The sequence below is a fragment of the Schistocerca gregaria genome, chromosome 3, assembly GCF_023897955.1.
Source record: "Schistocerca gregaria isolate iqSchGreg1 chromosome 3, iqSchGreg1.2, whole genome shotgun sequence".
NCBI lineage: Eukaryota > Metazoa > Arthropoda > Insecta > Orthoptera > Acrididae > Schistocerca > Schistocerca gregaria.
In genome coordinates this window covers 916,232,490-916,245,302 of record NC_064922.1, presented here as the reverse complement: position 1 = coordinate 916,245,302, position 12,813 = coordinate 916,232,490, and the positions used below count along the sequence as shown (strand labels likewise).

At 45.3% G+C, this 12,813-nt stretch overlaps 1 protein-coding gene across 2 annotated transcripts in view; it reads right to left on the bottom strand.

The window, feature by feature from the left end:
- Positions 1-2,458: 2,458 nt before the first annotated feature.
- LOC126355498 (cuticle protein 65-like) overlaps positions 2,459-12,813 on the bottom strand; it is a 336,678-nt gene continuing 326,323 nt past the window's right edge. The window contains exons 1-2 of one of the 2 annotated variants that reach the window (XM_050005827.1): positions 7,890-7,943; positions 2,459-2,932 (exon numbers count right to left, since the gene is read on the bottom strand). In XM_050005827.1, coding sequence (XP_049861784.1) covers positions 2,552-2,932; positions 7,890-7,901 — 393 coding nt within the window. In that variant the 5' untranslated portion in view covers positions 7,902-7,943 and the 3' untranslated portion in view covers positions 2,459-2,551. Of the gene's footprint in view, positions 2,933-7,889; positions 7,944-12,813 lie in introns of those variants that run through there. The other variant, XM_050005825.1, reaches the window with a different exon arrangement.

Sequence of the window (12,813 nt, the reverse complement as noted above, 5' to 3'; positions counted from 1 at the left end):
TATTGTCTTGTGAATGAAAAATAGTGAGAATTAGCGAAGAGCTACGAAAATTATTTAAAGCGACGTAGCACTGTATTCCTTGGTTTCCACCGTCTTCGTGAAGTGAACCGATGCCGACTCAGGAAGATACACACGGTCAACAAAGAGAAGAACATCGATGGCGACTAATGAATTAATACTGTGGCAGAAGGACTAATTCTATGTCTAAGGTGAGAACTCTGATTAAATCAACAATGGCGTAGAATTCAAAAATGTAATTAATCGTAAGGTAAATTACATCACAGGCAAATTTCACGCAGCACTGAATTTGTCCGCATTCAAGCCGGTCAATACAGTCCGTAAAAAAAAGTCTTTCAAAAATTCTAAAGTTACAGTTCCATGTCCATAATTTTTCCTGTTTCCAAAAAGAACAATAAACTTAATTTATTTTATTTATTTCGCCACACGTTACTTTACAAACAAGTAAACGTGTTAAATATTTCACTTTGAGCATGTAGGTGAGAAAACGTGCAGCAAAAGTGCGAAACTATGCATTGCTGGTAGTCGTTAAGCTCTCTCTTTATGAAACACTGGATGAATATAGTCTGTGTAATGTGAGCTCCATTTTAAGGAAAAGTTAGATTTTCATGCATCAAATGTCTCTGAAACAGGCGTCATACAAAGATAGAATTTTGCAGTTACATTCTGTCGTACATCCGGATGCTGTCCGCAATCTCTGTTGTTAAGAGAGCTGGTAATAAAGAAGTAATAAGTGGAAACTGTGGAGCCTGATACTGAGGTTTCCTTTTAAAAAAATGTTGGGGAGTATCAGCGAGAAAAAGTGTTGACAAGGTTTAAAATTATGTCAAGTTTGTTGGAAGTCGCTAAGAACTGTCGTACCCAAGACTGAATGAATATATTATATGCACGTCTTCAGACACGTTGCCTCGAGGCAAACCGTGTCTTATTGTGTCAGCTTTTAAGATAAGATTATACCTCTTAATGAGCAGATTACGACAGAATTTTAAATTTTTAAAATCATTCGATAATAGCGCAAAGTATTGAAAATAACGTTGTTGCCACCAGAAACCTTTAGACAGACTACCATCAACTGCTAAAGGCTTCCAGGATAGTGCTGGAGTAAAATTAATGTTTTCAACTCAGAAGTACGAGGGTGAGTCAAATGAAAACCTTAAATTTGTAATAACAAATCAAAATTTCGCGTCTTTATGCTGTAAGTTGGTAAGCGTGATACAAGCAGCGTACGGAATGGCCTGTAGGTGCCAGCATACTGCAGATGCAGACATACCGTCGCAGTTGCAGTATAAAGGTGGCTGCCCCACTTGCGACTTGCACCAGGGAAGAACAGCGTTCTGTTATTCGGTTTTTTCGTAGTGAAGGTGTGAAACCTACTGAAATTGATCGACGAATGAAGGTTCAGTACGGTAACGCATGTTTGTCACAGCAGCAAGTCTACGAATGGAGTAGGAAGTTAGCAATTAGTGTGACTTCAGTGGAAGATGCTCCTCGTCCAGGTCAGGAACAATGAGTTGTGACTCCACAGAACATTGTAGCAGTTGAAGCAGTGGAGGAAAACCACCGAGTGGCACTGAATGAGATTGCAGCATGTTTACAGATTACTCATGGCTTAGTGTCTGCAAGATGGGAGCCACGGCAGCTGACTCCTGAGATGAGAGAACGACATGTTGATGCTTCCGAAGAACTTCGGCGCTTTGAGCGAGAAGGGGGTGGCTTCCTTACAAGAATCGTTACTGGGGACGAAACCTGGCTTCACTTCAAACAACCGGAAAGGAAGAGAGCGAGGAAGGAATGGCGCCATTCCTCCTCACCAAAACCAAAGTAGTTTCGAACAGAACCATTCACAGGGAAGGTTATGCTGACTCTCTTATGGGACGAGAAAGGCGTCATTTTGGAGCATTACATGCCTAGAGGAACCAGTGTCACTAGTGGATCATACATAGATCCTCTAAAAAATTATCTGCAGCCTGCAATCAAATCAAAGCGACGTGTATTGTTGTCAGAAGGTGTCCTTTTGCCACATACATTGCAAAGCCCCACACTGCCCGTATAACAGTTGCAACAATCACAGACCTGCATTTTGAGTGTCTCCCTTCTCCACCATACTCACCAGACCTTGCCCCAAGTGATTCCCATAAGTTTGGACCACTCAAAGACGCGTTGGGAGGAATGAAATTCCGTTCTGACGAAGAGGGCTACCAAAATAATTTTTTTCTAAAGGAATTTATGCACTTTGGAGGACTTCCATTGAGCGTGGGAGAGATTATGTTGAAAAGTAATAGAGCTTTGTACCAGTTCTACACAACAAATAATATTTAAAAAAATATTTAACGTTTTCATTTGACTCACACTCAGTTTCGTGTAATTATTTTGCTTTCTTTAGCTTTCCTCTTTTTTTTTATGTAGGAAGGGAACTGAAATCAAAGAAACGAATGACAGATTCATTTCCATGTGCCGATGTTTATTTACTTATAAGTTAGTTTGTACACAATTTGGGGTGACGGCGGTGGGGCGTTCGGCGCGACAGCAGGCTTCAGCCGTGGATGGGCAGGTGTCCGTGGGCGTAGCCGAGGCCATGCGCTCCGAGCAGACCGAGGGCGTGTGGGGCGGCGACGACGGAGGCGGGGGCGGCGAGGGCCGCGTGCGCGTAGGCGCCGTTGATGTGGGCGTCGCGGGCCTGCGTCTGGGCGACGGCGGTCAGGTGGGCGGCTCTGGTGGCGGCCACCTCAGGGGTGTCCACGACGTAGCCGCCGGGTCCGACGGCGATGTGCGCCGGGCCGTAGGCGGCGTAGCCGGGGTGCACCCCGTGGCCGGCGACCAGCGCGGGGGCGGCGGCCAGGACGCCGTGCGCGGCCCCCACGTACCCGGGGGCGGGGGCGGCGACGGCGGCGGCCAGCAGGGCGGACAGGGCAACCTGCGAACAAGTGCAGCACCTGTCTACTAATGCTCCCTTAATAACGCTACACTTTCTTTTCAAAGGTTTCCTTATTTCCTCTCAAGTGTTCTGAGAATCTTACAAATGATTTCTTGTTCCTGTACTGTGTAGGTTGTCACAGACAACACACATAGGTTTTTTTTTTATCTTATGGCATAATCTGCGCCGTACGGAAATGTTTAAAGCCACACTGGACTGTAAGCGTCATATTATTGGCAACACATGTAAAGCACAAGGGAACGAGGACCTCAGATTTCCAGAGGGCGTTTGAACCAGTAATCTCTATACTACCTGGATGTTGAACTTCAGGTATCTGATCGTGCCAGCCATAGATGCTCATATTTTGTTTCTTGCCAAACTAAAACATGGCTGCTAGGAAGTGTCTAGAGAACACGAAAAGAAAATACTTTTCAATTCCGCTCCCTCATCAACCTATTACATCATATGTTGACATAAAGTTCCGAACAAGAAATCAGTTTGCCATTCTTTGTCACATGCAGAAATATGGACATTTGTTTGCCAAACTACAATATGGTGGACGATGCAAAGCACGTTTATTTGCAGACACCCTGCAGTTCTACACTCAGAGACCAGACTTCTACATCCAGGTTGTATAGAGATCACTGGTTTGAACAAACTTCGAAGGAGTATTTTGTGTGAAAATACCTATCGTCTTTATGTAACATCTAAAGAAAATCATCCCTTATGGCGAAGTACGAAAATCTTATTCGATAGAGGAATACAAATTATGTCAAGGAAAAAATGAACTAAATCGTTTCCCCAATCAGATACTGAAATTCGTTCTTCCATGTACTCCAAGAACAAGGTCTCACTTTCATTTTGCCTTGTAGCCATGCCTTTATGGCAAGTCATGATTGACATACCATGAATCTACACCACCATACCCTCATACTTTCCCAGTATCACTCACCAGCTACCCTATTACTAAAACAACGATATGGCATCCAACCAACAATAGGATAAACAACAACACATACCAATAACAAAACGCCACGCCACGACGTGAACGGTTTTCTTCAAACGGTGTACCTTCTCCAGAGCTTCGGCCGAGTAGTCCTTGCTTTTTTCCGAGTTTCTGACATTTTGCACCTTCAAGTTCTAGTAGCAGAATTTAGAAATCATTTTTGATAGTGCCAGAAACTTTTGTTCAAGGACTTATAAGAATGGAACAGCAGCAAATCAGCAAGTAACTACGAATATTACAACAATCTGAATCGGCTGGCTATGAATAATCATTTGTAACGATGTATCGTTTTCAACAGTATTCACCACCGGAGGCGCTACAACACTTTCTACGCCAGGGGGCAGAAGGAATGATTGATCCCATGCGCACTGTATCTAGCGCATGCGCTATTGTACTTCCGATGCATATTAACGTGCAGTCATTTGCGAGTGGAATCGGTTATGGGCGAGAGCATCGTAGCTTTCCTCAAGTGATGATGGCGGCCAGGTGGACCGCTGAAATGTTATGCTCAGATGACAGTTTGATCCGACTGGAAACCTGACAATAATTTCATAATTTTACAACAAACTTTCCAGTATGAGGTAGCATGAACTTCAGCAAACTAATCATTCAGTACACATGTATTACATTAAAATTAAAGGGATGAACAAGAGATACCAAAACAGACAGCAGTACTAACGCTTTAGAGTTTGTGATTTCTGCGTTTAATCTCTACCTGAAATCTTCTACGTTCAGAGGTTGAAGATGACTCTTGTGCTACTTCTGTTAGTGCCTTTGTCCTGCATCGCCGCAGAATCGGTGTGGTTATGAACTGATTTGGCATTGATAAGTTAGGGGGTGGCCGGAAAAGCCTCCCTGTTGCCACCTCAGGACGGTATGTGAGCACCCCAGCTCTCTGTCTGTAGTTTATTCACGCCGAAGTGGGCGAAAGCTTTGGAAATGTTTGCGAATCGTGTGTGACGAGGATTGGGTGTCAGCCCGATATTCACCTGATCAGATGGGAGAAACCGCCTAAAAACCACATCCAGGCTGGTCAGCACACCGACACTCAGAGCTAATCCGCAGGCCCGATTCAATATGCCGGCCGTGGTGGCCGAGCGGTTCTAGGCGCTGCAGTCTGGAACCGCGTGACCGCTACGGTCACAGGTTCGAATCCTGCCTTGGTCATAGGTGTATGTGATGTCCTTAGGTTAGTAAGGTTTAAGTAGTTCTAAGTTCAAGGGGACTGATGACCTAAGAAGTTAAGTCCCATAGTGCTCAGAGCCGTTTGAACCATTTGATTCAATATGGGCCCGGCACACCTGCCAGTCACAGATGAGACGGTTGAACTCGCACAGTTACCCGGGTGGGTGGGGTAAGAAAGACTGAAGGGAGCTTTGTACCTGCTCGTCTACTGCGCTGACATTTGATTTGTAATTCACAACGTGCTGACCGGATTTTAAGAGCGGTGCGGATGTGAAGGAAGTTAGCTACGCCTACGGAACCCCAAGACAAGACGACCACGAGTGGAGTGGCAACGTGGGAGGATAAAGCTGTGCTTCCCTTACGCTGAGCTAGAACTGCCTCTGTGCTTACTGGATCGGCAAGGCTCTTATCAGTTCGTAATGGTAGTGACACTAGTAAGTACTGCTCTTTTAGATCGCCATTGTTGGCAGCCCGAAGTTGCAGACCCGTATCGGATGAGAACAAACTATGAATGCCAATCGAATCATGGTGGCAAGGTACTGGATTCTCCTAATGGAGCGCGATGGTTTAAATCCCTGCCTGGGTAATCAGATGTAAATTTTCCGTGGTTCCCTTAATCATTTTTTAAGCAAATGGCGCTATAGTCACTTTGCAAAGGACGCGGCCCACTCCATTCCTCGCCATTCTCTAATCTGAGTTTGTGCGCGGTCTCCAATGACCTCGTAGTGAATAGGACGTTAGCTCTAATTTTCCTTTCTTACTTCTACACAGTGGCCTAAAATTTCTCTTAGAAACTTCTAGGTGTTATAGAAGGGACTGGGTAGACAATGCTTTGGACTGGAACCCATATCCGGAAACGTACCGTTTCCGTACTTCAGCAGTTTAAAAACGTATTTGCTAGATATGTGTGCAAACAGGATAGTCATGGCGGAGGGTTGTTACGTCTGATCGGCGGACGTCATTTGTCGTCTTTCCTACCTCTCTGATCTGGTTCGAGCCTCCTTCTCGTGTATGTGAAAGTTAGAGCAATATAGTTGGGTACATGTTTGCACAATACACCGACATGATCCTTCCGTATGGCGAAGCTCACGGCAATGTAAGAGCCGCTCAGGGCCTTTATCGATATCGTTATCAACAACGTCCGACTCCATCGCATACCCTTTTCGTCAGAGTTACGCAACGGCTTCGAGAAAGGCTTCACCGTCAGCCGTCGCGACTGTGGCGCTCCAAGGAGACGGAGCACGTCCGAACTAAAAGAGGCCCTACTTCATCACGCTGAAGAGAGTCCGTCAGCGAGTACACGAACAAAAGGGCGTGCAATGGATGTTGCTCCCAGCACCGTATGCCGTCTTCTGTATGACCGACATCTACATCCATACCGCCTCCAAAGGATACAGTCACTAATGCCAAATGACTTCAGTTTGCCGCGCTGCCTCATCGAGCCTCTAGTATTTCCACGATGCATTCTCTTCAGATATGAATATAAATTTTCTAGGGATTGTGTTCAGTTGTCGAAACAGCCATGGCTTCGGAGACGAAAACCTACTTGCCACGCTTGTCCAGGAATTCCAAAACAGATGTGTGGGAGGCTGTTCTGGACCTGACCTTGCTACAGTAAGTACTGGGCACATTGTTGGATGCTTTGCCACTGAAAGACCGTCAAGACATGTGGTTCCAGTACTATGGTGCACGCGTTCACGTTTTGCGTCATGTTCTGTGCAACGTTTCGCATATCGATGGATAGGCTGAGACGGTCCAATCTTTCCCTGCACGATCGCTGGATTTCACTCCATTGGACCTCTGGGGTCGAACGAACAGTTTTGTTTATAAGACCCCTGTAGAGACAGAAGAGGATCTAGTGGCACGAGTGGTGGTTGCTGCATGACAGATTTCAGGAACACTAGACGTAATGGAGGTTGTGTATCACATCAATCAAATGGCTGTGAGCACTACGCGACTTCTGAGGTTATCAGTCGCCTAGAACTTAGAACTAATTAAACCTAACCAACCTAAGGAGATCACACACATCCATGCCCGAGACAGACTATAGCGCCTAGAACCGCACGGCCACCCAGGCCTGCCCACATCAATCGTTGGTACAATGTGTGCACCGAACTTGATGGTCGCCACATCGAACATTACTTGCCGTGGATCAGAATGGTAACACTGCTTTTAAATGGACAAAAACTGTCAACAACAGTGATCGTGAAGGCTAGTTACATTTTTTCCTTTAGTTAATAATGGGTGGAATTGTGAAACAAGTGACGTGCTGGGTTACACAAAATAGATTTCTTATAAAATTGGTAGCATTACTAACATGTTTTCAAATCTTTCTTCCAATCCATATGTGACATACAGCAAACCAGTGCTTAACATTATTGGTTAAAAACAGTCTTGGCTGCAAGGCGTTTCGTCTTATTTAGGCATCCTCAGGTTATCATTTCTAGATGGACGCGAGCTCCTGTGAACGGAAACGCGTTATGCAGATCTGGGTGTCTCTCCCGTCCATCTATAAAAGATAACCTGAAGATGCCCAAATAAGGCGAAACGCGTCGTTAAAAAATTAAAAACTAAAATTGCAAGCAAGACTGTTTTTAACCAATAATGTTTTCAAATGGTTGTAGGACGGAAAAGGTGCCTTTCCGGACATGGGTTCCAATTCAAAATGTTACCTCTCGGGCTCCTTTACAAGTCCTAGAAGTTTGCAAGGGGGAGTTTTAGATGGCCCTGTATATTCGAGTAGTTCGGAGAATGTGGTCTACTTACGAAGACCTTCATGGCGGAGCTTGTGGTGGTGTCTAGACGGTGTTTCCCGCTATGAACTGTGCTCGCAGTGAGCAAGCGCCGCCTTTTATAGTCGCTCGCGGACGTGAAAGGGCCCGGGGTTCCCTTCCGGTGGCGACCGCGGGCGCAGAGAGGTGAGTTCCCGGCGGCCTGTGCTCGAGCCGCAGAGCGCACGCGTGGCCGAGGCCACGCCCACCTGCCGCTGGCCGACATGCGCGCCGCCGTAACGGCAACAGCACGACCGCCGCGCCGCCTCCTTGGAGTGCCGCCCGGGTCGCATTGTGTGTGTGTCGTAACATTGCTGATACCATCAGTGGAACACAGTCAAGGAGGCGTCGGTGCGTATCCAGATTTTCTTCTGCGACAAAAACTGTCCCTTAAGCGCGCCGATTTTGCATCGCGTAGTATATTTCGACTACATTGTTACCGATCATTTCGGCTTCCGTAAGCATTCCGAGGGTTGCATCATTCTGTATTTCTCGCATTTCTTCATTGTGAGTCTAACCGCGGAGTAGTTTGCTATTGCGCAGCTTGTGTTAACAGTGAAAATATACAGGGTGGTCCATTGATCGTGACCGGGCCAAACATCTCACGAAATAAGCGTCAAACAAAAAAAACTACGAACAACGAAACTTGTCTAGCTTGAAGGGGGACACCAGATGGCGTTGCCACAGTTCAAACGGATATCAACTCCTTTTTTAAAAATAGGAACCTCCATTTTTATTACATATTCGTATAGTACTTAAAGAAATATGAATTAGTTGGACCACTTTTTTCGCTTTTTTGATAGATGGCGCTGTAACAGTCACAAACATATGGTTCACACATTTAGACGAACACTTGGTAACAGATAGGTTTTTAAAATTAAAACACAGAACGTGGGTACGTTAGAACATTTTATTTCGGTTGTTGCAATGTGATACATGTACCTTTGTGAACTTACCATTTCTGAGAACGCATGCTGTTACAGTGTGATTATCTGTAAATACCACATTAATGCAATAAACGCTCGAAATGATGTCCGTCAACCTCAGTGCATTTGGAAATACGTGTAACGACATTCCTCTCAACAGCGAGTAGTACGCCTTCCGTAACGTTCGCAAATGCATTGACAATGCGCTGACGCAAGTTGTCAGCCATTGTCGGAGGATCACGTTAGCAAATATCCTGCAACTTTTCCCACAGAAAGAAATCCGGGGACGTCAGATGCGGTGAACGTGCGGGGCATGGTATGGTGCTTCGACGACCAATCCATTTGACATGAAATATGCTGTTCAATACCGCTTCAACCGCACGCGAGCTATGTGCCGCACATCCATCCATGTTGGAAGTAAATCGCCATTGTGTCATGCAGTGAAACATCTTGTAGTAACATCGGTAGAACATTACGTAGGAAATCAGCATGAATTGCACCATTTAGATTTCCGTCGATTAAATGGGGGCCAATTATCCTCCCTGCCATAATGCCGCACCATACATTTACCCGCCAAGGTCGCTGATGCTCCACTTGTCGCATTCATCGTTGATTTTCCGTTGCCCAATAGTGCATATGATGCCGGCTTACCTTACCGCTGTTGGTGAATGACGCTTCGCCACTAAATAGAACGCATGCAAAAAATATGTCATCGTCCCGGAGTTTCTCTTGTGCCCAGTGGCAGAACTGTACACGACGGCCGGCCGCGGTGGTCTAGCGCTTCTAGGCGCTCAGTCCGGAACAGCGTGACTGCTACGGTCGCAGGTTCGAATCGTGCCTCGGGCATGAATTTGTGTGACGTCCTTAGGTTAGTTAGGCTTAAGTAGTTCTGGGTTCTAGGGGACTGATGACCACAGATGTTAAGTCCCATAGTGCTCAGAGCAATTTGACACCATTTTTTTGCACACGACGTTCAAAGTCGTCGCCATGCAATTCCTGGTGCATAGAAATATGGTACGGCAGCAATCTATGCTGATGTAGCATTCTCAACACCGACGTTTTTGAGTTTCCCGATTCTCGCGCAAATTGTGTGCTACTCATGTGCGGATTAGCCGCGACAGTAGCCAAAACACCTACTTGAACATCATCATTTGTTTCAGGTCATGGTTGACGTTTTACATGTGGCTGAACACTTCCTGTTTCCTTAAATAACGTAACCATCCAGCGAACGGTCCGGACACTTGGATTATGTCTTCCAGGATACCGAGCAGACGGTCCATTTTAACACGGGTAACGTATCACGAAGCAAATACCGTCCGCTCCGGCGGAGTGTTACGTGATACCACGCACTTATACGTTTGTGACTATTACAGCGCCATCTATCACAAAGCGAAAAAAGCGGTCCCACTAAAACATTGATATTTCTTTACGTACTACACGAGTAAGTATTGAAAAATGGGGGTTCCTATTTTTTAAAAAACAGTTGATATCCGTTTGATCCATGGCAGTGCCATCTGTCGGGCCAACCATAGCGCCGTTTGATTTCCCAATCAAGCTAGACGAATTTCGTTCTTTGTAGTTTTTTCGTCTGACCCTTATTTCGTGGGATATTTCGCCCGGTCACTATCAATGGAACACCCTGTATTATCAGAAGGAAGAAAGTTACGTGGCAACTATAATACGTCTCCGAGCAATTCTAGGATGCGTTGAAGAGCCGAATGAATCAACAATTCGCAGACCTGTTGTCAGGCTCAGCGAAACAGGTTCAACAGTGACGAGTCCATTTTCCTCCGTCAGTCTGTAAAATAAGCGAGTTTTACGATTCCTTTCAAAATCTAATGAAGCAATGATCGTAAATGTTTATGCACATTATTTATTGATACTTGAGCAACATTTTCCCATCTTTTTAAAGAAACTCCGTCAGCATTAAGCCCCCAACCAAGTGGCTCCGTGCAAAATGAGGTGCGCCCATGACGAAAGTTCCGCAGTCTGCAAATCGTATTTGAAATTTTAAGCCAGCCGGGGTGGCCGAGCGGTTCTAGGCGCTTCAGTCTGGAACCGTGCGACCGCTACGGTCGCAGGTTCGAATCCTGCTTCGGACATGGGTCTGTGTGATTTCCTTAGGTTAGTCAGGTTTAAGTAGTTCTAAGTTCTAGGGGACTGCTGACCTCAGAAGTTATGTCCCATAGCGCCAAAAGCCATTTGAACCATTTTTTTTAAATTAAAAAAAATTCTTAATATATAGGATATTGTGCACGAAGTAATACCACAGTCTTTTTGAAACTGGAAAAAAATAATAAAATAGCAGACGTTTCAAACAAAGACTTAGTTTTGTCATGTTTCTGGTCACTTTTCTTGTTAACCTAATGATTAAAAATGAAACAAATAGCCTATTACTCCTAGCGGACATGCCCGAGGAGTAATTCAGTGACATTTGGGAAAGATATCTTTGTTACTGTAGCCGCAGTCCTATCAGCCAGCTTAAGATACAGTGTATTTCAGGATGTCGGAAAGGACTGTGGGCACGCTAATAAAGATAGCTCTTTGAAATTTGTTTGAATTACTCCTCGGGCCTGACCGGAAGGAGTAATAGGCTATTATCTATTTTAATTTATCCATTACTTATTGCAAAAACATGATCGAAAACAAGCGAACAAGCTACGTCTTTGTCCGAAACATCCGCCATTTTATTATTATTTTTTCCAGCTTCGAGAAACTTTGATATTACTCCCTGTGCAGTATCGTATAGATTAAGAAAATTGTTTCTTCTCTGGTTTCTTTTTAATCCCGCTTGGCAGGCGGCGCGTAGGTGTCTTCCTGTAAACGGAATGGGTAGGCCGAACTTAGGAATGGAGTAGAAGCAGGTGAGGTAAGATTCTAGGCACAGCTTTTTAAGTGAAAGTACATTTAATTGTTAGTCAATGAGTTACGTAACTTTACACTAAGAGCCCGTAGGAGCGAAACCGTATTCCCGTCGTAAGTAGTACATAGTCTCAATAACGCGCGAAGTGTCCCGGCTGTCTGCTCTTGATCAAATGGGGAGAATCTGGAGCGGAGGTCGTAGAGCTGTCCCGCTCCGGCCAGAGTGCGCTGTCGTCGGTGTCTGTGTCGTAGTGCCAACCTACGCCGTGGTATCGTAGCTATCGATGCCACAGTTTCAGATAAGATTTGCGATCTGCAGGACGTCCACCACGGACACACCTCATTTTGCACAGAATGCTCCTCGGATGGGGAGGCTTAATGGCGACTGAATTTCTTTAAAAAGAATCCGAAAATGTTGCCCCAGAATCAATAAATATGTGTAAAAATGCAGGGTGTCTCACGAAAGACGTAAGACGTCCGGGAGAAGTCCGCCGTTCGCGCGGCTAGTTTGCCGGCTGCCTCCGCTGTGTGTGCCGGTTGTTGCTATGCGTAGTTCTCGGACACCAATACCTCGCACGTGTCCCCTACACTGTGCGACCGAGTGTACTGGTGTTTTCTTTGAGTTTTTACCCGATTTTCCATTCGGTAGGGTATACACGAGGGATCAACGAGTGTTTCTCGTGTTTAACTATGCACAAACAGAGCCGTATGAGGAATGTCGGCTTCAATTCATACGAAAATTTCCCGGTGCGCGTGTTCCCAGTGATCGAACATTACGCAGATTGATGAAGAAATTTCAGGGGACTGAATCTGTGTTAAACAAATGAAGGCCTGGAGAACCTTGTGTTTTAATTGAAAATAAATTAGACGAGATAGGGGGTGGCCTTGGAAAGAAGTCCGAGTTTTAATTGAAAATAAATTAGACGAGGTAGGGGAGGCCTTGGAAAGAAGTCCGAGTAAATCTCTGCGCCGTTTTGCACTTCAGACTGGTGTGTCAAGAACATCTGCTCACAGAAATGTGAATGCACTGAAATTAAAACCACACAAAATAACGTTAGAACTGAAACCATCCCGTATCCTCTATACCTCTTTTGTTAATGATAACCTTTCCTTTTACAATAACCTCTGTAA